The 26,599-nt window shown below is 40.0% G+C and overlaps 1 protein-coding gene across 3 annotated transcripts in view; it reads left to right on the plus strand.

Annotated features, from left to right (window-relative positions):
* Nucleotides 1-22,265, plus strand: part of ELP4 (elongator acetyltransferase complex subunit 4) — a 157,696-nt gene extending 135,431 nt beyond the window's left edge. The window contains exons 11-12 of one of the 3 annotated variants that reach the window (XR_008466206.1): nucleotides 17,641-17,751; nucleotides 19,739-22,265. Coding sequence is in view for 2 of the 3 variants with exons in the window: in XM_054200204.1 (XP_054056179.1) it covers nucleotides 14,653-14,784 (132 nt within the window). In the remaining variant the exon portion in view is untranslated. Of the gene's footprint in view, nucleotides 1-14,652; nucleotides 17,752-19,738 lie in introns of those variants that run through there. The other 2 variants (XM_054200204.1, XM_054200207.1) reach the window with 2 other exon arrangements.
* Nucleotides 22,266-26,599: the final 4,334 nt, after the last annotated feature.

Here is a 26,599-nt window from a genome sequence, read left to right on the forward strand (position 1 = left end):
CGTAGTGGTACTTTAAGTGCAGTATCCTGGATCTATAATATAGAAATATGATCAAGGAGGCTATTTCCTACTTATGTCTTGTGATTCTTGTGGCCGTGAAAACCACCAGCAGTATTGCTCAGTACGTTATTTCCTATGTTTGTATGTCATACCATATATTTAATTTCAAAAAGTCTTAGTATCCTTATCATTCTGTTATGAAGATTGCTAAATCTAAGACATTCAGTGAGCTTATAAAGATGATGATTTAATAGGTGAACGTTCTCAGGTAAAAAGGACCGTGCAGGATACTAGATAGTCTCAGGTACAGAGGTGTTTGTCAATCAGTACAAAATAGCTACCGTAACAGTAATGGCTGTATGCCAACTAATAATCGAACACAATCACCAAAATTAATTCTAATTTAGGAAATAGACTGTTTCTTAAGTGGAAAGGCTTTAGAAAAGCCATGGAAATGTTTCTCCTGAATTCACTGGATTGTGTACTACAGTTATTGTTACGTATTGGAGGACACCATTAATTAGTTGAGTTCGATTGGATTACCTGGTTTGCTGGGAAAGACAGGCTTATTAGAGAGGTCAGTAATTTATACTACTGCAGAAATTCTTTTGTTCAGCCCAGGAATGACCTAGTTTTGCCTTTTCTTTTTTATCTCTATGAAACTCAGAGATGCATAAAGTAGGGCAGAAGACACTGATGAGACATTTGCCCAAATAATGTGGCCAGTTGCTGTGAGGTTATTAACTAAGTTCTTATTCAAGGAACCAGTGATCAAGTTGAAGTACTGTGGAGTGAGAGAGCACACGTGCAAGCACAGTAAACCAAGTTAAGAACAGATATTCATATAAAAGGATTCACTTACAGTTTGGCTTACTTTTTATCTGATATTATTATTGGTGTGCACATATCTTAAATTGATTGCTTTATGATGTTGAGTAAACTCGTTGTAGTCAGGTATTGAGATTGGTTGTAGACTGTGGAAGCGACAGTGAAGGATGAAAAACATATTTTTTGTAATTATAGCAAGCCAAACCATTTCATGTTCTTCCACTGCATATTCTGAAGTGAAAACTTCTTTGTTTCCTATGTCTCTTGTCAAAAATACGAAGCTTTAATATGCCAGTGCCATCTGTTCAAATGGTAAAAAATATTTAGATAATTTTTTTTCCTTTAGAGCCTCATCTTTTTCCAGTGCTGTGGTTGTTCCCCCTGGCAAGTTCCAGCTACATTCAACATATTCAAATAAGACCGTCTGATAAGGTTGCCCGGTCTTTTAGTTTTTTTACTTATTTACAGGAAGAAATGTTTGAATGGTATTTAGAAGAAATAATTATACAGGGAGTACAAAATACATTTCTTGCCGATATTTCTTCCCTCCCTCCAACCTGTTTTCATGCCATGGGTCAGGACTTAACAGCTCTCAAGAGCGTCTGGCTGAATAGCAGCAGGCTTCTAAATCTCAAATCAAGTGCTCTTCAAAGCACCTTACTTCTCTTGAGATAAAAACTTGAGGCAGGTTTTTCTATCTGGCCTATTCATTAAGCATAGTCTACTGAATTGTTGACATTTCTAAACACTAAAGGGATTTTAAAGATCTTATTGCTCTAAAGAGACTTACTTGTAGTAGGGAATAAAGCATTGAAATGAAAAAAATACTGACACATGAAAAGTACAAAACTAAATAACTGCTAGAAACAGCTGTAAAGCAAACAACTATAATTTGGCATATAGTTTCTGTACAAAACACATTTTTGATGTAGGAATCAGCTCAAACGTTCAGTCCTCCCCCCCAGCTTCCAGATAAATAGTAATGTTTATTTTAATCTCAGTTACTCACAGAAGTCTTGCGTTTACTGTGATACCAGTTTCTGTCATTTATATTTAATATATTTGTTTCAGTTTACACTGAGTCCTACTGTCTTAGTCATTTAAAAAGGAATTAGCATGACCTGTCTTTTAACCTTTCCCCAGAAACTTCTTATTCCTTGCTTAAACTTCCTTTAAAGCATGAGTTTGCCAAAGGGTAGCCAACATGACCACTTGATCACCAGTGCCATTTTTATATTTTTGTGTATAAGCAATATCACTCACTAAGTAAAAATATGCCACAGGCTGATCCAATATTACGGATATTAAATTACGCTTCAGTGATTTCTGAAGTCTAACATTATTTGGTAATAATACTACAAAAGGCTTTGTTAGCTGAAGTTTTACACTGTAGTCCTCATGAGTCATGGGGGATTAGTACTGCAAATAAGAGGTATTAAAATATGAATTGTGTCCACATCTTCTGGGAGTTACAGGAACTGAACATGCTTCCTATATATCACTGCCAGTTTTTAGGGTGAGAAGAAAATGATAGCAGAAATATATATTTTTTTTTTTCTTTTCTGGCCTGGTTTTTGCCTTACGTGGAGCTTCTGACAGCAGCATTTACCATGGCAGAGCTGAAGTTTCTAGCTTGTGAAAAGCTGCAAACGTAAACAAACTGGTCCTCTGTTTAGCAGCCTTGTTTGTAGATCTGCAAAATTTTGTAAACCAGCAATACATTTATCTATCTAAATGATACTTGCTTTTAAAACAGAGATTAGTAATAATAGTTTGCACTTACATAGCACTTTTTCATTTCTCTAGCACTGTTTTAAAGTGACTGAATGATTTGTGTTTCTCCACGCATAATAATCCTGCCAGGCTGACTCAGAAAATACCTGTAGCAAAGAAGAACTTGCCCATGCATGAAAAGCAAAATAAAAAAAAAAATTAAAAAAAAAAGATTAAAAGCTCTAGAAAATTAGTCTGCTTCAAAAAGCTATTAAATTGTTCCTATCCCTGAAGCTTTACAAATGTGCTAATTGTTGTGTTCTGGTCATGTAATATGTTTCTGCAGGAAGTTCAGGCACTTTCCTGTTGCCGAAGCCCGTGTGCTGCCTGGGGGAGGGACTGGCCTGGCCAGCCCTGTAACCCCGGGTAATGAATCTTCCCTTCGGGCAGCGCGTGCTTCAGGTCTGAACGCCCAGAAATGCTTCACAGATGTGCTGGGCTGCCTAGCAATGGAAATTTTCTAATTCTAGCTGACCTAAAAAAAGTAAATAGACTGCTGAACATAGGGCTACTCCCAGTAGAAAACAATACCCCATCCCCCCTCCAGCTAGCATCTACATTTTGCCCCCCTGCATGCTCCTTCTTCATAACCAGCAACTTGCCAAACCTGTGACACTGGTCTCTTGAAACAGAGGCATTCAGGGACATATTGTATGGGTGGTTTGCACTGTGTAGTCGAATGTAAAACAATACAGCTCACGGTGTCTCGGTGCTTTCCAGAGCAATGCTGCGCGCCTTGGAGAGATGCCGTAGGTAGACACATTGGCCGTTATCAGTAACCCTTACACAGTCCTGAGTAACGCATGCGTTTGCATCTATCCTTACACATTGTGTTTGTGTTTGTACACACAACTTCTGCAACTGGTGCGTAGGAGGAAATCAGCATTGTCGATGTATACAAAATCTAGAAAAACCGCCGAGGCAGCAGTGGGGCAGCCCACGGCTGGGCTGGTCCAGAGTCTCAGAGCAGTTCACGTTGTCTCCTGTTCTTCTTTGGAAAGCACTTCATTAAACTCTAAATTTTATAGGATCTATGGAGACTAGATACTGGCAATAATGGAAGTCGGAGGCAATGTGTATTTTAGCAGTAGCTGGCAGAACTGTTCAGAAGTCTGTTTGCATTTCTGTTGTCTCTGTTTTTTTGAGTTGGCAAATCAGGCATTGAAATGCACTTGTAACGGAGACTTGCCCGTGCGAGTTACCTGTCTTGGAGCATAACCTTTCTGTGAAGTGTTGAAATCTATCTGGACAATTTTATCAAGAGGCAGAATACATTTTATCAGTTATTTGTGTTGTTGCACTTTAATAAATAGTGGTTTTAAAATGGGTGTATTAATGAGTTTTCTGAAATGTAACAAAAGATTTAAACTGAGACAGAAGGTTGATAGTGAACTTTAACAGATAGCTTTGGATGCGAACGCAAATATTTGGTTAGTTTTCCAACTTCGCTGAAATTTTAGAGGGTGACAGTGACATTGCAATATGTTGGAGCTCCTAGAACAGATGCTCTGAATGCTGTTTCTCCCTCCTCCTCACTTACATAGCTTTTGTTTGTACACAACGTCTTGAACGCTTCTCAAGCTTCCCAGTAGAGAGACCCAAGTTGTTGTAGAGCAGCGTGGGCATCGCCAGCAACTCTGGAACGTTTCCAGCGAGCCATCTGTGGTTTGATAGGAAATCCGTACGTTGTGGCATGTTGCAATGTCATTCAAAGAAAGAGGAGATAGTGGAGGCTCTGACTCAGTGAGAAGCTTCATACAGTTGTAGGACTGAATTCCTCTCCTTGACCTTTTACACTCCAAGTTAAGCATTTAGTTTAAGCTAGTCATCCAGGTTTCTTGAATAATCAGGAGAGATGGGCAAGCACTTGCAAGGATGATTCATCTCATCCTGAGTATATAATACAGGTTAGACTGAATGGCTGACTTGTAGACAGCTGCAATAAGGTTGAATGAACCCGTCAGGGAAGAGAATGTGACATAAACATTAGCATCCATCCGGACTATCCTGAGAGCCCTAGAATTACTCACGCTTGCATCACGGGTCCCACGCTCCTTTTACGTAAGCCCAGGGAGGAGAAATTCAGCAAAAAGAACAGATCTACAAGAGAAATGTTAGTCTGCTTCCTTTGGACATAGATCATACCATCAGAGTCATGAACTACTGTCTGAATTTAGAACAGAATTTCCTTTCAGCTTTTAGACAACATATTCCAATCTCTACTATAATGCGCCTAGATAATCTATCTCCTCCTGTCCTCCATCTTTCCCTTTCTTCACTCCATCTTCTCTTCAGCCCCTTGTCACTTAACTTCTTCCCTGTTCTCTTCCACTTGCCTTCCTATGCAGGGTACTCTTTCTCGTAGAGCATTTTTTCAGTTAGAAGGGAAAAAAAGCTTTGACATTAATGGCATTAATACAGTATTTAGATATCATGACGTTTTTCATTCTTCCTGGATATTTTATCTTTCACTTCTTCCTTTTCACCGACTTTGTGTATTCAGACTGTAAACTCTTCAGGACAGAGACATTCTTTAGATACGTGCTTGACAAGAGCTGGATCACTAAGTATTACAATAGTATGCTATGTAAATATTTGGCTCTTGTAAGATTACCATGTATTTCTCTGAATTTTGGATCAGATGAGCATTTGTAACATCCGTAGTCCCTGGATAGTCTATAACCATGATGGTTATAGATATATATGATTAATCCACCCCCCCTTATGACATGGGGAGCTTCTTCATTATGCAGAGACTATAGTTATAATATGAAGTGGTTCTGTTACTTGTATGTGTGATTTTAGAGCACTCTGTGGTGCCAAATGTTTGTCATTCTCAAGCATCAGAGAAGATAAATCTTCCTGATATTTTTATCTTTCCATTGTGTGCCTTCACATGTAGCAAATCGTCTGTAATGCACCTTGGGGTTTTTCTTTGGAATGAAAGAGTTTGTTCAGACAATTGTCTGTTGTTTCCTTTCCTGTTGCTGAAAAGTGGTGACTAATGCTGGACATGCAAACACCCACCTGTCTCGACTCACGTGTTACTGGAACTTCTTCAGCCATCTGAAATCCCCTAGGGATTCAGTTTACACAAACATGTACAGAATAGAATTCCATTGGTACAAATGGTCTCTGAAAGATTTTCGCATTGCAACAGCCAGTGTTTAAGCAAACTGAGTTTTAAATTCAGGCTCAGGAATTCAGATTTTAAGTACTTTGTGTAGTTTTCTGGTCAGAGAACACAAGCAGTACCATGCAGCACATCCAAACGAATCGGCGTAGTTTGAGTTGAATTCTCCTGGATATTATCATATCACTTCTGTAAAGCAGATACTCTGGAAAGCTGCACTGAAGAGGCGCATATTAAGATTCCGCATTCTGAAACGTAAAACAGCTTTTACAGAATGTGTCACAAAAGGAAGTGGGTTTATTAATGGTTCTTAATTTTGCCAGGTGTCTTTAAAGTCACCATTTAAATAATCTCTTTGTAGTATTGGGAACCCACAACAAAACATCGCTGTCCTGCCGATGAGGTGAAAATGAGAATTATCCTGGTTTTATTTTACACTCCGTAAGTGATGGAAAATATGTGTTTTATAATTGTGTTCAATTATTTTAAGTAGTATAAGCTATATATAAAAAATTATTTTCACATTAGCAATGTGTCCTTTAGCAGACAGACAGGGATATGTAGGTAGAAGTATATTTATCAGCTATTCTTAGTGGAAGCCTTCTCTCAACGCCTGATGTTAACAATAATTAATTTTGACGGCTCAGATTATGCTTCAACTTCAATAAAAGAAATAGGAAATGCATATGGTAGATGTGCTTATTTTAACATGGGTTGATATAGTTGTGATTAGTTTTAAGTCAATCACCAGTTACCTGAAAAGTAGAAAATTTTAGAATGCTCTTTTTAAAAGTCAAGTCTTTTGTCTTTATAATCAGTTTAGAAAATGCATCCATTGCTGTGATTTAAAAATGGTAATGTAACATCTGTGAATATAGCAGAACAAGAAGAAACTGAGTTTATGTCCATTATACAGAAAAATAGTTACCGACTTGTTTATCTCCTGAATTTGTTAAAATACTGAGAAAACCGTAACGTGAACAGGAATGTCAGAGATTCATAGTAAACAAGTTTAAAAATAGTTTGCCTAAGACCTAAATGCGGTTATGGGAGGATAGTTTGGCACCATTCTCTCCACGAGATAAACATTACAGATTGTGAGACACTAGTCGTAACCAAATTTCAGGACTATCATATGATTTCTGCCTGACAAGCTTCTCTGCTGGTTGGCATGACTTTTCTAGTCCTTGCTGTGAGAGCTTATAATGTCTTTGGTGGTGAAGGGCTTACTGTTTTGCCATTGAGAAGTGAACTTACATTAACTCAGCAGTATTTTTAGATTTTGTGGCATTAATAAGAATTTTATATCTTTTCATAGTGGTATTGTCAGATTTGTATGTGAGTTGTTACAAAGTTATGTCAGTATAAGTGATATGTCACTCCAGTAGATTACATGTCATATAAAATATAATTCATTTCCTCATAATACACATATCTAGTGTCTCTCAGTTGGCAAACTTGGCAAGGGAAGAGGCCAAAACTTACAGTCACCTCAGTGTCAAATATTTGAACAAACTGTTCTCTCTAGAAGAAATTTAGTTGCATACCTACGTATCTTTGTGTTTTTATTAAGCCCAAAGATAGTAATTTGGTTTTGCCAAGAAGAACAGTTAGTTACTGATTAATTGATGTTCGTTGATGATGACCTGTTAAGAAAGCAGTAGAATCATTGACTGGCAAGACTAAGATGCTCCTGAAATGTGTCTCTCTCAAGGAGTTTGTAACCATTTGTCAGCTAACTCAGTTAGTTAGAAATGCAAGATGCGGCCTGTGTGGACATCAGGTAAACCTGTTCATTCGGGACCTCTTTCACTACATAGACAGACCTATTGCAATGGCCTTGATGCTGTGTCTCAGGGCACCGCAGAGAATCAGTGCCACGTGTTGTGATACCTGAAAAAATGCTGGAGTCTTTTCCTAGGTACTATGTTAATAGAGATAATTACCAGCAATTATAAACGAGGTAATAATAAAAAGACGTAAAAGGGAAAACATAATGCATTATGGGCATCATAAGCAGAAGAGCAAACAGTAACAGGAACTCAGACTCTACACCATGGACTGTCTTGTGTGGGCTTTACGGAATGGTGAGAGTTCTGCTTCAAAGAGGAATAAGTAGAATATAAAGCTCCCCAAGTAGGAGTCTGCATCTTTCATTTTCCCAGCATTCCTAAAATTCTTCTCCCCACCCCCCTCTTCCCCCTAAACCAAATCCCTTCGGCTTTGGTGACTTCAGTCTTCATGGAGTTGTAGCAAATGGAACTAGAAGGGATGTAGAGAGGTCATTAACCCATCTCCCTGCCCCAAGGCAGGGCTGCAGCCATAGTAAACTAATAAGCAATTTTTTTTTTGGTCAAAGATTCAGATACATGGAATTGTAAAGATGTTTTTTTTAAGTTTAATTTTGGGAAGTTTGGGCTCAGCTGTTAAAGCTTCCTGTAAGTGTTAGGAGAGTCACAAGGTGAACTTCAGTGGAATTACCCTAATATATATCAAAATAAGAACAAACTACCAGCTCTTTTTTATATGAGATTCAAGGATTTTTGCATCGCTCATGTTATTATGTATTTGTTTGCTACAGTATTACACTTACAATAGCTACCAAAATATAATGATTTTGCAATAAGAAGAACTACTTTGGGTTTAGATTTTTGCCAATATACGTATATCGACTTATCGTATTGTTGCTAAGCATTTTTATATTTTTTGTTGCTTAAAGCATTTTTCAGAATATGTGGGTTTAGTAGCTCTCAATTAATTTTATGATTTTGCTGTATCTTGAGTGTCTTCCATCCCAATTATTTCTGAGTATTTTAGACAGCATAAAAACAACCTGTACAGATACACATTTCCTCAAATCTGAAAAGTACTTTTATGGACTGATTATTGTTTATACCTTGTAGGTATAATACTGGATTTCATGAGTTGCGTCCACAATGCAGTGCCAGTAGATTCCTCAGAAGAATATGTGTAGCTTATGTGTATCGTTGAATAGTAATCAGTTCTTTAACATTACTCTAGTATCTAGCTCTTTGTTTAACCTTTCATTGGTTCCTTAGGTTCAGTCATGTCATTTTTACTTTATTTTCAACCCCTTTTACAGTCAGTTAAAGCCTGCATACTGTTCCTATGCATTTTGTAGCTGAGGTATGATCAACATCAGGAGAGGCTGTTAGGAAAACTGCTGGTCAATCCTCTTAATACTGAAGAGAGGAAGAGTCTTATATTGGAAAGTCTGTTTTTTATAATAAATCTGTAAAAAAATCCCCTTGATACAGTAAGCTACACTGGCAAAAACACTTGCTAGTATTTTTGTCTACTAGGGATTTTGTTGGTTTAAAAAAATAAGTTACACCCCAACCAAATGTACCAACCCACTGGAAATTCAAGAGTAGCCATGACTTGTATCTTTACATCCCAGTCTTACGAGGCAGACCAGCGTCAGAAAACCATCAGTGCTGTATGTGGTCCTCAGTGCTGGGAGTGGATGAACTGATTGCTCGCTGTCCCTTCTGGCCTGTCGTTTTACATGTTCTTAGCTTCCACTTCTACTTTTTTTTTCCCGTTGAGAACAAATAAAGTAATTAGAAGTTTTCTTCGGGCAGAGGGAGGAGCAGAGGCAAAGTATGTAATAACTTTTGTCTGAACTGTTTTCCTTTCGTAATGCATGCCCTGGAGCTGTGTGCTTAGCTGGGTTCGGTGTAATTGTTCCTATCACCACAAAGCCTTCGGGACCTGCCCCAAACAGAGCCGGCGGGAAGCACCGGCGCTCACGTCATCCCGCTTCCCAAGCAATGCCTTGTACAGTAATAGCCTTTCTCCATAGCCAGGAATTTCTTCATCCAGTGAATGAAGCTTAGAGTCTGACTCCGAAGATCCTAAGTTTAAACCTTCCTGACAGCCTGCATGGGTGAAAATAATGTGTGATCATGTAATTAAACACACTATAATAATGAAGATAGACAATTATTTTTGCACAGAGGAAGTTTACTCCAGCATTCCCTAGTTTTTACACTGACAGACTTTACCTTTCTTTGATACAGGCTTTAAGAAATTATCACAAGGAGAGCGATTACGGGATCCTATTTTCACTTGCATATTTACTTTTGCCAGACTGTGACCATTTTGCCTTAAAATATTGTTGCCCTGCCAGCTTGTTGTAGGCTACAGGAAGTTTTGTGTTTATCCACATACTGGGATGTTTTAGTGAAAACTTTCAATTATTTAAAAGAATAAATGAAAATACACAATTTTACGCCTTTGCATTTATGCCAGGGCTGCCTTTTTGCTGTCCTGTGAAAATGCACCTGTTTGTCCCCGCCGCACTCCGTACGGTGGAGTCAGCTTGACCCTTTTCCAGGGATGTACCTGCTTTTGGGACTGGGAGATGAGCCGGTGCCTGTCCTGCAGTCTGGGCAGGGGACACCAGGAGAGAGGAGAGGGGCAGGGGCAGGAAGCAGGGATGGAAAGCACTGTCAGCAGGAGAAAGAAGGACAGATCAAGAGCAAGAGGTGGGGAAGAGGAGGAGGAGAGGACAAAACAGGGGATGAGGAAGACAAAAAAGATGACTGAGGGGGGATCTTGTCAATGCTTGTAAATACTTAAAGGGTGGGTGTCGGGAGGATGGGGCCAGGCTCTTTTCAGTGGTGCCCGGGGACAGGACAAGAGGTAATGGGCACAAACTTGAGCATAGGAAGTTCCATCTCAACATGAGGAGGAACTTCTTTACCCTGAGGGTGGCAGAGCCCTGGCACAGGCTGCCCAGAGAGGTGGTGGAGTCTCCGTCTCTGGAGACACTCCAAACCCGCCTGGACGCGTTCCTGTGCAACCTGCTCTGGGTGACCCTGCTCTGGCAGGGGGTTGGACTAGATGATCTCCAGAGGTCCCTTCCAACCCCTACTGTTCTGTGATTCTGTGATTCTGTGGAGGGCATGAGGCAAGGAAGGGTGTCCTGGTGCTGAATTTGGATTTAGGTATTAGGAAAGGGAGGAGGGAATGGGATATGGGCAGAAATGGGCAAGAGAAACCCAGGACTGGCAGGAGCAGGAATGAAGAGCTTCGAAGCAGAAAGCTGAGACTGTCCGGGGAGTGCAGGTAATGCCCCAGAGAAGGGGCATTTTTGTCATCAAGACCAGCTGCAGGATGGGAAGCGTGGGTACTGAGGATTGGGATTGCCAATGTGAGCGAAACAAGCCTGATTCTTATCAGACTGATAAGAGAAAGAGAGATTGAAAGGGATGGAGGTCACAGCCTCAGAAATAGCAGAGAAGTCTGTTCACCAGAAAACATTTTGTCCTAAACCGGGACTTTCAATGTGATTGTTTCTCTGTGGTCAGCAAATATCTGTGAAAATGTCTGATTGTTCTGTAATGCTGGTGTTCAGAAAGGATCACAGCCTATTCATGCTATCACTTACTGCCTCAGTTCAAGTCACCGCAACGTCCCTATTGGTGCCAAAAATAAAGGCCTGCTGTTTAACCTGTGGGCGTCTGTATAATGCTATGCAATGAATTTCCAGTTTGTTTGTGGTTTACCATTTCGAATATTGTTTAATGGTGTTAAAATATTTAATAGGATTAATATTTGCAGCCCTGTTTATAATTTTAAGGTGCGTGCAGAAAATGCCTATTCAGGCTTTATTCAGAGGTAGTGTGTGTGTGCTATGATTCAGAGACTAATGGCAGGATAATATTCAGTTGTTTTCAGAGGACCCTAGCATTGTTTATTGTTCAGAATACGTCTGAACTGAGGATGAATGTGGCATACGCAGTGAAATACCCTTCCTGGAGAACCAGCAATTTGTTATAATGTTTGAAAATTGGGATTGTAGAGAGAGCAGGGATTGCAGGAGGGATGGTCTTGTAATTAAGACGATTGAAGGATATCGTGGAAGGTATGATGTGTCTCTGCCTGTACCGCTGAGCTTCTGCGTGATCGTGTTGCTTCAACCTAGCATTTTTATTTCTCTTCTCGTATTTTGTGCCTCTCGCTTTCTGAGTGCCTGACTTGGGGTTCTTGAAGAAATACTAAGCACTCACAGCCACAAGTGAAGTTAGCATTTGATCATGCGAAATGCTGTACAATGCTAAACATGCTGGAAAAGCAAGTCCTAGATGCCTCAGATTGTTTCTGAAATCAGTTGATACCTTTTGCTGTGTGTTTTATGTGCCTCAATTCCCTGTCCCTAAAATGGAGGTAACTTTGCTGCCTTATCTCATGAGAACATTAGGAAAATAACACAGTTGGTATTTGTGAAGCATTCAAGTGCTATATACTGACGTGTGCTATTGAAAAGCCATTCTGTCTTCAGAACAAGGTTTGAATAGTGTACAATAAATACGCCAGGAAAGTTCAGAGTAAACAGTGACAAGAAAACAAAATACTGAATAGCCAGTCCCTAAATGAGCAGTGTGCATCCTCATCACTGAATAAGATGGGGGAAGAAGAGTATATGTGTGTGTAATGGAACACTGTATCATAGCAAATACATCCGTAAAAGTCTAATTCACTCCAATTGAGATCCAGTCTGAGGATCTTTAATTTTTACTTTTCCCGTCTGAGTCTCTGCAAATTTATAAATATTCTTCTATTTATTTTCTGTTTATAATATACATTAGCAAACAAACATAGCGTTGACTGAGAGGCTGTGTAAATATCAACGATTTTTTTTCCTTTTGACCACACTTTTAAGTCCAGGCCAGCGCGGCAGGGCTGACAGTTGTTCCCCATTTGTGATACTGGTCAGTTCCTGCATAACATGAGTTTGCCGAGTCTCGGTTCTGTTTGCTCTTTGTCACCTTGCTCTGAATCCATTTGGCAGACTTGGCAAAGCGGTCAGTAGTTGCAGGAGAAAGACAGCGGCCCTACATTTTCCCTAGAGGAAGCCGCCTTTCCCACTCCCCGGTGAGGGCAGAGAGATGCTAGCGGTGAGTGGGAGAAGGTTGGATTTGTTCGCTTGTCTCTCCACCTCCCACATACCAGATACCCTGTACCCTACTAGCAGAGTACTGTACTTTGGACAGAAAATGTGACTGAAAGATCTGCCAATTGCTCCCCTGCACTTCCTGGCTTTTCGTTGTCCTTTGTTTTCCAGTGGTTACGGCCCCCCTCATACAATCCAGGGTGGACATCCAAGCAAATGTTTTTCTCAGCAGACAAACAAAATAGGCAGGTGCCCTCGTTTATATTGTGTTGATGTAGAAATGAGGCATCATGGACCACAGTTCACATCCACAGCCAGGCTTCACCTTCTTGGGAATAAGGGAAGAACTGTAAGTGAAGAATACTGTACCACAGCACTGATTTTAATACGGTGAAATGTAAGAGCTGCATAGTTACTAAATGGTATATATGGAGGGTGGGTTTTGATACCTAAATTGTGTTTCATAGGCAAAGTGCTACAAATAAATACACGCATTTCCCCTATTTCAACACTGAGGTATGTCACAACACCCTGGGCACGGGCTTTCCTAATCCACATGCGTTACTTTATGCGTTTCCTTCCCTTGGAGAAGACAGCAGCCCAACACACATTCTTCTCCCTGCGCTGCCCACAACCGGGAGTGGCCGGTGGTAGGAAGCCCTTGGAGCACCCCTCAGCCTATGCCTGATTGCACAATCTCAAAGCCAGCAACGAACTGAACAGTCAGCCTGCTGTAAATACAGATATTTCTTATGCTTTTGAACTGAATTCTCACCCTACGAAAGCTGCAAAGGTATTGAATAAAAGGCAACTGTATTTACGTGTTATGATAAAAGCAAAAACATAGCAAAAGCAGAGAATAAGGATAGTCCACACAGCCTCCTAACAGAGTTTTGCAGCCATTACTGTTATCCTCTTCCCTTCAGAAGTGTGTGCATTTTAAAAGAAGAGCCACACAGTTTAGCCTTTACCTACTAAATCTTTCAAGAAATATGCTCCTTTCATGATACCAGTTTCATAAATTATTGCACTGTGTAGAAGATGCTCAACTGTCTCATCTGACCGGCTTTCAGTACCTCACCGTGTCCAAAAGCGAGCCAGTAATTAACCAAGTAAAGCCTCAGTTTTACATTAATTCTCACCTTACTTTACAAAAGCTAAATGGTAATGTCATGTCTTTTATATCTCTCCAGTATAAAAGGTCCTCAGAGGCAGAGTTGAAATATTTTTGTCATAGTTGAAAAATAAGGTTTATTATGCACGGTCTGTGTGCTTGTGGACAACCGTGTAACCTGTGTCTCAGTTTCCTCGTCTGTAAAATGGATGTAATGTTCCTACAACTCACAAGGGATGATGGCAAGGATTGATTAGCATATATGATTGCCTTATACAAATGCAACTACTATCACTGCTTGGTTTTATTAAAAAATGACAGCAGAATATGAAGAAGAAACACTCTAACAGAATAATGCTGCAACCAGGGTGAGCCCTCTCCATCTGCTGACCATCACATCCTTTATTTTCAGACTCTGCCACAAAGTATGTGCATTTGTAATAAAACTATACTTCTATTGTAATGCCATGGAAATCAAAGGAGTTGATGTAGGGGCTAACATACAGGCAAAACATTTGTTTTTAAAGGAAACGTGCCCACAGATACACTGAAATTCCCTGAGCAAAATTGGATTTTGTTTAGAAAATTTTCATGAGGAAAAATCTATTCCAATTTACAGAATCCAATATATTGAAAGCATACAAAACTGTTTCCAGGTCAGCATAAAAGAGTGCCTGGGAAGCGTTTTATTTGTGTGAGTAAACATTGATCAGTCAGGAAAAAACACTGCGTTTTGAGATATGCTATGGAATATAAATTCTACTGCAATTATTCTTTTCTTTTTTCCCCCTCCCTGTTTTTTTCCTCTCTCGCTTTCTTCTCTCTCTCTCTCTCTCTCTCTCTCTCCCTCCCCGTCTCTCTCCTGAAAATCTCCTGCCACAGCGCCTGCATTTGCCTCCAGACTTGTCAGACACAGTGAGCCGCGCGAGCAAACAGGATCTGGCAGAATCCGCCAAACTGCTGAGCTCAGGATGTGGTGCTATGGCCATCGGCAAGAAGCACCTGGACTTCTAGTGATTTCTACTTAGCAGTTTCACTCAGATTTATATGACACTCTAATTATGAGTGTTAATGACTTATATAAATATTTTTCTTAATGATTTGACCCAGCAGTCTTTAAAAATACATGTTATCTTATGGTGCCTTCTTTTTTTTTATTTTTTTTGTTCTGGTTTCTTTGTACTAATTTTGGGCTCGTTTGAATTTTGCTTTTTTTTAAAGCTTCTGTTGTGTTGGGTCTTGCCATTGTTCAGCTCGATTGGAAACATAAAGTATTTTGTTCTTTTCCTTAAAATATGAAAATTACTTTTACCCTTTTGTATCTAGATGCTTTTTTACAGTAAAAATAAAGGGATCTTTTTCCCACTGGGATTTTTATATGCTTACAGTTCATATTTTGTATGAATAATAACTTAAATTGGACGGTTTATTGAAATAAAGGAATGCAACTAAACAATTCATTGTCACGTGTTATTCCAAAAGCAAACTACACAGTTATGGTATTAAAAACATTAATTTCTGTAATTGAAATGCCATTCTTAAATTTCAGGATATGTTTACATTGGTTTATTAAATATGTAATCATAATTTTAAAATATATAAGATAGTTTTTATTCTAGTATGCCAGTAATTAAGAATGGTTGGGTTTTGTATCAGAATATATTATAGATAATTACTTTGCCTTGTGGCTTACTACATGCATTAAAATGCACTTGAATGGCATTTACTAACCATAGAGAAAAGAATTGATTTCCTTATGTAGTTCAAAACAGTAATCCTAAACAATTGAAGTCAGCACTATGAAATTATGTCAACAGACATAATTCAAGATTGAAATTCAAACCGACAGCTACATTAATGCTGGAAAACCAGAAGAGTGCATTTGAGCTCGGGGAAGGGTATCACAGCATGCTGGTCTAAAGCAGGGCAGCATATACAAGTAATCTGGGCTTCTGTAGCCTCAGATATAGTATTTGTGAACTTCTGACTGTTTGGTATGTATCTCTGTGTATATCTTATCAAACAAAAGAACAGTGAAGCAAAGCTGACCTGTGAATTAAAGTGGTTTGCATTCTTTCTTCTGAGGCTGACTTCCATTTTGAAAGGTAATATCTTTCTTCTCCGCAGAACTTCCAAGCCACCCAGCTGTAAGATTGCATTACAGTTTCAAAATCTAGTCTTTATAATAGTATATTACATGGCTGGAGTGAAATTGACTCTTCAAAGAACATGTTAATAGGATGCAATAATGGTAACTTATTTTGATGGGTTTGGAACCAAGAGTTGGTTAAGTGGTTTGCTTTTTTTCCCTGCGATTCAGGTTCTACTTTATTTTTTTCTTGACAACGCTGTGTAAAACAAAGACATAGCTTTTAAAACTGTCTAACTAATATGATGAATGTCAATCACTTAAAAAACTCCACTGTAGCATAAACACATACTGTATACAGCTTTTATTCTGAATTAGAATAATTGAATCAATGACAGTGATTTGCCAGGATGTCAAATCTATCCATCATATCCTGTCACTACCAGTTTATTTTTTGTGATCAAAATCAAAAAGACTACTATTTTGTCATCAGCTATTTCATTAGTAGTAACAATCAGGTTTTCTCTTCTATATTTTTTAGATATGCCTGTTATATTTTTTATTTCTAAAGACACGAATCCTTTTTAAATCTTTTCAAAATAAAGTTTCAGAACTGAACTGTCAGTTTAATAAAGCAAAAAGACATCTGCTTTCCTATGCCAATATATTTAAAATATTATCATTGATGTCTCAAACATTTTTTCTCTTTTTGTATTATGTGTAACATTGAATGGAAGTTCTCATTAGATACTTAATTGTGCCTTTTGAAAGCATGAAATAATTTAAATACTTGGGATAAAGTGATTTTTAACAAAGATGAAGTTTTACATAGTACGTCTTTTTAATGTAAATAACACAAAACACGGTATTTCTTTGTGAAATATAAAGTCACAAGACATAGAAATTGCTGCCAACATACTTAAATAGGTCATTGACTTACACAGGGGAAAAAATATCATGAAAGTCACAGTCGATTTCTAGTTAACATATTAACTGAAAATTGTTAGCGAGCAGCGCGTGTATTGCACGTGTGTGTATGTGTGTCCTATGCATTTATAAGACTTCAATTTCAAAAACTTCGGTAGGTTAATATTAAAGCTGACAAATATTTTGAATAATAAAAGGAACTCCTTCTGCAAATCTGGATTAATTTTTTTTCTGAGTCACTAAACATGCTTTGTAAAATAAGTGTCAGGGGATACAGATGTACAGCGTTGTTTACCTAAGGCAAAAACATGGAGCAAAATTTCTCTTCTTTTCTTCCAAAATATCCTATCGGTTACAACAACATATGACAGTCACTTGGCTTATCCAGTAAAGTGATAAGTGAAATAATGCTTTGTACGTGCTGGCTGATAGTATGCCGATATATAGTAGATATAGCATAGATTTCATTTATTGCAGCAAAAGCAATTTTGACTTGGGAAGCCAGAGACGTGTTTACATGGTGATTTGCTGTGGCTTTTCCCCACAACCACTCTGTGACTGTCCAACACCTGTGTACAAAACACCCTTTGGTTCTTTCTTCTCTTGATACGAAGACAAATATTTAACTAAGGGGTGCAGCTCAGGTAATCGAAGAATGAGTGCAGCCTCTTCTGACGGGCTGTTGCAACGTGCTACCAGCTTCTTTTGCATCTTCGGAGCCCCCTCGTTGGCTTGGATGGAAAATCTGTGCGATCCCTACCTCCGCTCAGAGGGCGCTTTTCCCCAGAGACTGCGGGGTGAGGTTTTTTTGTTTGTTGCCATTTTTTTAAGCAGAACTTCCTACTTTTTAGCAGGCTACAGGCTGAAACCAGCAGGGAAACAATAGATTCATCCCAGTGAAGACGTCCCCAATTCAGCACAAGAACCTGATCTTTACAGAATTGTGACACGCAGTCAAGAAAGCGGTAATGAAATTTAAAATGTTGTGTCTTTAATATGTCAAATAAGAATTCTTTACATAATTTCTGTTGTGTTGAGGTTTTCAAAATATAAGTATTTGGAACATGAGAAGAATATTGTGATAGATTAAGGCTCTTTCTATGTTTGTAAAGAAATTTCAAAAGCAATTTCAAGGATGCAGCTGAATTCAATTTTCTGTAACAGTAGCTGCAAGCATCTGAAAATGGGCATTCAGCTACACCACTGGTTTCATCTTTAAATTTAATATAAAATAGTGATGTTGTTCCAAACACAGCTTTTGGAAAAATGCAAAAGCCTAACTTACAAAAATCCTTTACTATGCCAATACTGGAAAGTGAGCTATTAATCAAGTTTTTTCTGAAACCATGAGGTTGTAACACATCCCGTTAAAAATGTATGTGTGTTACAAGTATCACACACACAAACACACTCACATATTAAACCAGTATTTCTCCAGGATCATATATTAGAATCTTAATAAAGTGTTCTTCTTTTGCCTGTGCTGGAGAAACGTCGTCCATAACTACAGAGCACAACAGAAATAGGAAAGAAGATGCTTTTATGCCTTTAAGAGGTGGTGGAAGCAAGTACTCTCCCCCATGACATCTCTGGGGGTTTTTCTTTTCTCTTGTGAGCTACCTGAGTGCAAGGCCTACATTTCTTTTTTTAATCACACTGAGCACATGATGGTACTTATTCAATAATAAATGTACCTGTGTAGAAAAAGAATGGAAGTGAAGCCTCTTCATCTTAAGAAAAAAAGGCAACTCAAATGGAGAAAAGAAAAAAAAGAAAATTAAAAGCAAAACAGAAAACAAAAATTCCACCACAATTTTTTTCAGTTTCTAGTCTAATATAAGCAAATGTTAGGCTCTTTTTTTTTTTTTTTTTTTTTTCAAAAATAGTTCATTAATATAGTGGATGCCTACATCTGTATTTCAACGTCTGAATGGACAGACAGATTTTTCAGAAGTCTTGAGCATCAAGCATGCCGGAGCATCTGCTGAAAACTTGGCTGCTTATTTAAACTCTGCCTTTAAACAAATTTGAAAGTTATTAGGCACTTTGAACTAATTTGCAGACCTTTTGTGCATATCAAAACAAAGACGCCTTTTGTGCTTTCTATATTATTTTTTTTGCACATGGATTTTCTGGTGCTGTAGAGCTTAATCTAAAAAATCTTCCAGAGAAGTCAGTGATGGTTTAGACCAGGAGCAAGCCGGTACAGTTAGGTTCAGTGGATCTGTTTCTAAAGTGTTAGCAGATCTAGAGAATTTGTAGCTGCATATTCCTCTATAAAAAATGTATTTTAATGTCTTCTGGCATTGAAGGTAAATGTTACATACAAAATGTAGCAAGAATCCAAAAAAAAAAGTTTTCACTCTGTGCTGACAGAGTTTGAGTCTGAATGTTCATGCCCTCAGAATGCTCTCAGGACTTTGACAGCATCAGAGGCGTTCTCTTAAAAAGTTTTGAATCAGGCACGTTCCAGTGCACTTCCAGCTACTTTTTTTGGAGTCAGGTTGGAGCAAACGCACTAAAGAAAGCTCTGGCTGAAATTTCATGGGGCTAGACTTACAGAAGAACAGAAATGAGGTGTGGTTTGGCTTTAGATAGGAAATCAAGCAGTTTTCAGTCCCAATATTTTGGGACAGCGTATTGTGCAGAGAAAAAGCTGTGAACTTGTTTAAAATATGTTGCTTGAATGAGACTTTTCTGCAGTTCTTAGTGTGTATTTATTTATATTACCAAAGATTCTCAGAGCTAATACTCATTGAGCAGGACTGGTTTGTGCAAGGCATCTTCTTGCCTTCCTGACCTATTTTAAATCAATAGAACGGGGATTGTTTTAGCAGGACTCGATGCCAGGTCTGGCCCCATTGTCTTCAGCTAGCAACCGTAGCTGGAAACTGCAGCTCCAGCACTTCATTCCTGACCGGGGAAGTTTTAATGGGTCCATTTCCTCTCCAGGCACATTCAACATCTGTATTGATCCAGCAGATGAACTGGTCAGACAACCGATGGACATCTGCTCTCCATCGTGTGTCACGAAACTCCTGCCACCAGCATGGCTGTGCACGTGGAAAAGCTAAACTAATGAATAAAGCTGAACTCAGTCAAGAGCAGATAGAGAGTGACAGGCGGAGGAAGGCGCGTGGAAGAATTCTCCAGCACGGTGAAATTTCCATTTATGGTGCTTCCCAGCCTACGTCCAGGATAGCTCAGCAATTTTGGAAAATTACTTGAGTGAGAACAAGTTTGACAGCACGCTCTTGGAGACGGTGGATTAGTAGCAAGTCCATCTGTGTGGGAGACAGAACCTTCCCAGGAGCCACCTCCAAACTGGGGGGTTCTTCCCATCTAGCAAAGGGCCATAGATATGGAGCTTCAAACATACACCATTGATGCGCCGGCTTCAGACAAGCAAATAAAACTTTAGCACACCAAAATACTGGGAAAAGAGGACAGAAACACAAGTGGTGCGGTAGGTGGGCACAATTCCTGCATGCCTGACAGAGAGTACAGCGGATAGACACAGTAGAAGAATATATAGAATATATACAAGGGAGCAGAACAGGGGAGTGGTTTGGTAGTCTTTGCCTATACAAGGCTCTATGAAGTTTTAAACACGTCCTTGCCCAAACAGGTGTAAATCCGCAACAGTTCACGCAGAGCAACTGAATCATAACTCAGAAAATCATCAGACCCCAGCAGAAGCTTAATTTAAGTAAGAATCGAAGGGTTTGAATGCATATTTTGCAAAGTGACAGCGTTGACTTGAATTCAGCGAAATCAAAGTGGACAACTTGCTTCTTTAAAAGCAAAAAAAAATTATAAAATTTAAATGACTGGATTTTTATTTAATCCAGTATGACAGAGGGAGTTTTAAAAATAAATAAACCCTCCCCTGCAGTACTTGAAACACAAAGCTGCAGACTACAGACTCTGGATGTGAATCCAATTTTGCAGAGAGAAATGTAAAGGGTAAAACATAAACAGTTACAGGGAGAAATATAAATTTTGTTTGCTTGTGTAATTTAACATATTTTTTTGTAACAACCTGAAGGTGTTTATCTGCTGTACGCAGTTCCAGGTAAATCAGAGTCCTTCCGTTGCCCTATACATAATTTCTATGGAATAACTGTTCATAAACTTCTCAAAATCCGTCAGCATAGGCCTGACTCGAAGGAGGTTATCTGTGAATCTACAAACTCCTTTGGTGCAGATGGAAAAGCTCGAATGTCCCAGGAGAGGAAGAACTGCAATTCGCAACCCTCACCGATTTAGCTGCTGGAGTGTACGTGAGGTCTGTCAGGTGCCTGGAGGCAATTGCAGCCTCTGCTGGAGGATTTCATGCGACTTACAGCTCCTGTCAGGCACCTGAAGGTAACAAGGATCCTCCTGGGTCACTTGCAAAACCTCTGCTCACCATCTGACCCAGCTGTGATTTGACTTAGGAGGGCAGGCTCCAGCGCCTGAGAAACCATAGACCTCTGCTAGCCCAGCAAAAATGGCATCGTGGTCCTTTGTGGGGACAAAGCAGCTCCAGGACACAGCCCATTGGCATCAGACACACGTTTTTCACCTTCACCCCCATCAAAATCACTGGGGGTGAGACCTAGGGGGAAGAAGGGAACAGTATGGAAAGCCCTGAAATTCTCCCTGTGTTAAAACTGAGTCATCGGAGGTTCTCAATGAAACTTAAGGGAAAGCAGGTTTCATGGGGACTTTTCTCTAAAGGGCCGTCTCCAAAAGAAACAACGGGGATTCTGGCAGCTGGAGGTTTCATGAAAATCTCTCACACGTGTCAGCTGTTAAATGCCCGATCAAATGGTTTCATTCCTTTGAGGTTTCATTTCTGCAGCCCCTACGAAAACACCTTCAGCTTCCACACAATTGCTACTGAAAACTATCTTAGGCTAGTAAACTATCCTAAGTGAGCTACCTTAAGAAACTGATGATACTTTGGTTTTTTCTTTCTTTACATCTAAGAGAATATTAGGGGAGGAATTAATTTAAAATACGTTCTAAAGCAAGGAACTTGCCAACCTGGCTCCTATCCAAACTGTACTCTCTTTACTACCACACGTCTCCCGCGGATTGCTCCATCCTCTACTATGTTCTCTAAGAACTACTAAACAGATAACGTGTGTGGAGGGACTTGCCTAACATCATCCTCCGGCAGTAATCCAAAGGGAGATATATTCCATGCTTCCGTTTGCCACCCAAAGAGGAGGAAGGTTTCTCCTGCCTCTGCCACGCCGGGCAGCCCAGGGGCTCCAAGGGCTCCCTGCCCGCTTCAGCCGGAGACACGCTCCCACCGCTGCCTTCTCTCCACAGCGAGACACGTCAATACTCGCCGCCTGCACAAGACCCAACAGCCTTCACAGACTCCACTCTTCACGTCTGTAATTCGTATGCCTATTTCTGAGGGGAGCGCGGTTGCATTTGGATCTGTAGGTGCCAATCACACTTCTGATTAGAGACAGGGCTGCAGGAGCTCATTAAGCAAGCAGGTGTCTTGTCAAAGAAGAGTTATTCAAAAAAAGATGCTGCTACGCCATTCCCAGAGCAGAAGAGCCTTATCACCTACATGGGGAGCAATGCTCAACTGCTGAAGCTGAGGACAAGACCAAATGGAAGCAAACTGGGGAAAAAAAAAAAAAAAAAAAAAAAAAGAATGATACGTTTTCAGTTTTCTAATGCTTTTTATACCATAGAAATGCAGAACAAATTTAAACCTTACCATAACTCTAAACCTGCACATATCACCCAGAGAAAATGAGATAATGCATTTTAGTCAGCAATACCAGAAAAATCAATTAAAAAAAAAAAAAAAAGTCGGGCACCTTTGGCCATGGAAGGTGAATGAAACAGGACTACCAATGGCTGGAAAGCCTGGGGGAGGCGATGCGTGTTATCGGCCCTGGGTTGTTCTTTGCAACTGTAATCTTGCCCCCAAAGAGAAACCCCGTGTTAGGCTGCCTAAAGAAAATCAGCCTACGGGGGTATTTTCCTCACTTTATAAATAAAAACCTAGCTGAGAAGAAGTGGTAAAATCCCCTTTCTGTGCTGCAGCCTGGGTGAGAAAGCAGCTCGTTCTGCCTCCCAGAGCAGGGCACGCACTGGCTCGTGCTTACCTTTTAAAACCAATTAAAACCAGTATCTGCTCGGTGCGACGCAGTTCCACCACGCGTGTCACCGCATGCATGTCTGCTTCGCCATCAGCATGTATGGCTCGTCATCTGTCTGCTCTGAACGATAACTGTTAGGTTAGCAGCCTTTCCACTTGTAAACGTAAATATTGTATCTAGAACACAATGTTTGAAATACAAAATACAGTGTTATTAAGACAGCGGCTCACACATCAATTCTTGTGTGACTATAATTTGTGAAATGCCTTAGGAGGGGCTTATAAATAAAGTATAAGGTGTTATTATGAAATACATTTTAACCAAGTGCACAGAAGTGTTTCGTTCCTATTGAAATCAATAGCAAAACTCCCACTAGTTTCAGTGGTGAAAAGCGGAGACCCTCGGAAGCTGCTGCGTTACACTGAGCGGCACATCGCAGCGGATTTCAGTCTTCCTCAGTAACACAGCTCTAGAAGAAGAAAGGGGATGAAAACGGGTGTTGGAGGCTGCCCGGCGCATGCTGAAGATGTTCATTTCCCACCAGCACATCCCCACGCACCGAACCCATGGCAGCGGCGCTCCGGGGTCTCGCCTGGCCCCCAGCGAGCAGCTGGGAGCTGGCACCAGTGCTCAGGCGTGGGAGCCCCTCCACGCTCGGCCCCGTGCCCCAACTCGCCCTGGGGAAAAGGCTGTGGAGGCAACACGCCGTGCACGAGCCCCCGGCATGCGCAGCAGCAGCTCTTCCAGGCAAGCGATGCTCTCGGGGACCAAATGCCCCAACTTCTTCCCGCTGTGCAGCCAGCCGGGGACTCTTCCCCACCGACCTCCTTCCACAGGGCACAATAAATGAGCCAGTGAGCCAGAAACGTCTCCTCTCCGCCGCAGCTAGCCAGCCTGTCACCGAAATGAGCTCCAGGGTCATCCACGCACACAAGTGCTTTGTAGCATGGCTGTGAGCGTGGTGGCACGGGGCTGCAGAAGGCTGCAGCCCTGCGGCACAGCCCGCCCAAAAAAAGGCTTTGGAAGGGGCGCAGAGGCCTGGCCATGGCTCCATGCAGGCCACCAGCAGCTGGACCGCAAGTGGTGGAGATACCAGGCCGGGAAAACCTGGGAAGGACATGGAAGCGCTACCGGGAGCTGCTTCTGCCGGCGTATCGGCACCTGCAGGAACAGCGACCATGGCACAAAAGCTCTGGGGGGAGGAAGGGATGGGAAGCTTATTTCCATTCCTGGCTGAGCAGAGGTTGGCATTTAGATAACAAACTAAGCTAGTAGGTATAAACATGCTAAGTGGCTATGTAAATGCTGGGTTGGTACCTGTAATTAATTGTTCCCAGAATTGATTTAGCTATGTGAGAAGGGACCTGCTTATTGTGGTGTTTAATGCAACCTGTCCCTATTTTATAAATTTGTAATGTGCATGTGCAATAAAAATATATATAATTAAAAAAATAAAATAAAATCAATGTTTCATTAATATTTGCCATCAGATGGCTTCCAGGTAATTAAAACTCCTTAATGCTGGTACAATGAATATACTTACAACTGACCAGTATCAATTAAAAAGAAAGATTTCAAGCTAAAGTTTCTGTACATTTTTGCTGGCTTTGGGCTCTTGATTTTATTAACTATCCTACTGTGCTTTGAGTGAAGCTGCTCTTTGTCCCTAAAGGATTCGGAGTTTACGTGCGTTTAATCTCGTCTGCAGCGCGGCGACTACCTCGGCACCACAACTCCGCTGCTCCAAGTTTACGGTGAAGCGTTATCTGCAGTGACAAACATGCCAAAAGGAAAACGTAACCGGCCTAGATGGTATCTTTGCTTTACAAAGGCTGCTTGTGATGCCGGCGCTTTGACTCAAAACTCCCCGCGCATTGGCTTTTTAATCATCAGATCCCTTTTTCAGCACAGCATCGCGAGTAACAACTGCGCCACAATGAGCCAGCTTCATAGATATGGGAATGTTTAGATTTCCCTGCCAGTGACTAAAGGCCTTTCGCTTTCACTAGCCAGTCCCAGCTCACATTGTTGTTGCCTGTTGATTTGTCTTCTCTCATTATTCCTTGACATGCAGCTCTCCACCCACGCCCACACTAACAACCCTCACACAAAGCGCATTGAGGTATTAACCAGGTTACAAGTTCAATGGAAAATTACACTAAGATTGTGCTGTGTGGCAATATAAAGGGATGGTATTCACTCTCCCAAAGAGCCTGTTAAAAAACACAGCTGGTTGGGTTGGTTGGGTTTTTTTTTTCCCTTTTTAAGCATCCTAACAAAAACAATTTTTAGAAGTCAGGAATGCATATCTGTGTGTATGTGTGTCTATACGCACTTTATGTATAATTACAAGAGATAGACACGGGCGTGCATCGCGTCTCTGCCGCTGACTGGCACGACGCAAACTCCCCGCTGGAAATTCTGCTGGATTCTGGAGTTCATTTAGAGCATCCCCAGAAACCCGAGCTAAATAAACAACCTCCTCCTGCTCTCAGCTGCAATTAGATACGTGAACCTATCTTCTTTTTGTTAGCCCAAATTACAGGCTGGGGGAAGTGCTGAAAGGCTATAAAAACGTTTCTTGAGAATCCCTCCTTATTGAAAACTGAAAATAAATTCAAAATAAAACTTAAAGAGATTAACCTAACACAGTAACAAAATTTGCAACACCACACTATAAGGTTAAAAAGAAAATAGTATAATAAAGGAAATACAAAGGCTTTGGCATGGTTTTTACAATCAACAATGGTTAATCTTGATATGTAGTTGTGAACAACTTCAAAACACTTAAGTTTAAAACTCTTGCAAGCACTTTTAATTGATTAGGAATGAATTCTAGATGCACAAAAATGATTGGACTGTGAACAGTAGTACAACTATATCTAAGAACAATTAACTCTTGCCGACCAAAAAGAAACGTATGATGCATGAAAATGTGTATAAAACATCTATAGAATATTCTTGTCAAATATAAATGAAATTAACTTTATTATAGAAATCATTCTGGGAGATTTCTAGGGAAGACAAATACTTACATTTCGACATAAAACAAATTGGATTATATCGAAGACACAATCTACCTTTTATCTATCAAACTCTTTTCTTCAGCGAAGTTCTCTCTTAACCCCTGTTTGCACATAGCTTCAGCCGTTAACAACCTTTGGAAATACCAACAGATATTTTTCTTACATAAATCTAGTGCGTATTGTTCCAGGTTTAATTATATGCAATGGAATGATACAAACTTGGAACATCAATCCATAATCTATGAACAGATTGGTAGAAGTATTCGATATATCTTGATAAAACTCTTAAATTCGTGGCAAAGCTTGTTGATCATGGCTTCTTTTTTTTTTTTCCTTTTCTTTTTTTTTTTTTAAAACAACTTCATGACCAACACAGATCAAACATCCATCCAGTCTACATTGTTCTTTTTTTTTTTTCATTATAACATACAAATGCCCATTTACAAATAATACACCAAAATGAATAAAAGTTTGGATACCAAAATGAAGATTTGTTCCAACTGATATAATGCCTTCAGTGTACAAAGGTCCATGTGAAAGTCTTTTCCATGTGTTACAGCATAGGGCACAGTTGCAGTACAGAAGTACTCTGAGAGCCATTCTTCCTTTATAAAATACTGCTGAACATCCAACTGTTGTCCATATAGTCATTTACGGAATTAACACATGTT

This window comes from Rissa tridactyla, chromosome 4 (genome assembly GCF_028500815.1).
Source record: "Rissa tridactyla isolate bRisTri1 chromosome 4, bRisTri1.patW.cur.20221130, whole genome shotgun sequence".
Taxonomy (NCBI): domain Eukaryota; kingdom Metazoa; phylum Chordata; class Aves; order Charadriiformes; family Laridae; genus Rissa; species Rissa tridactyla.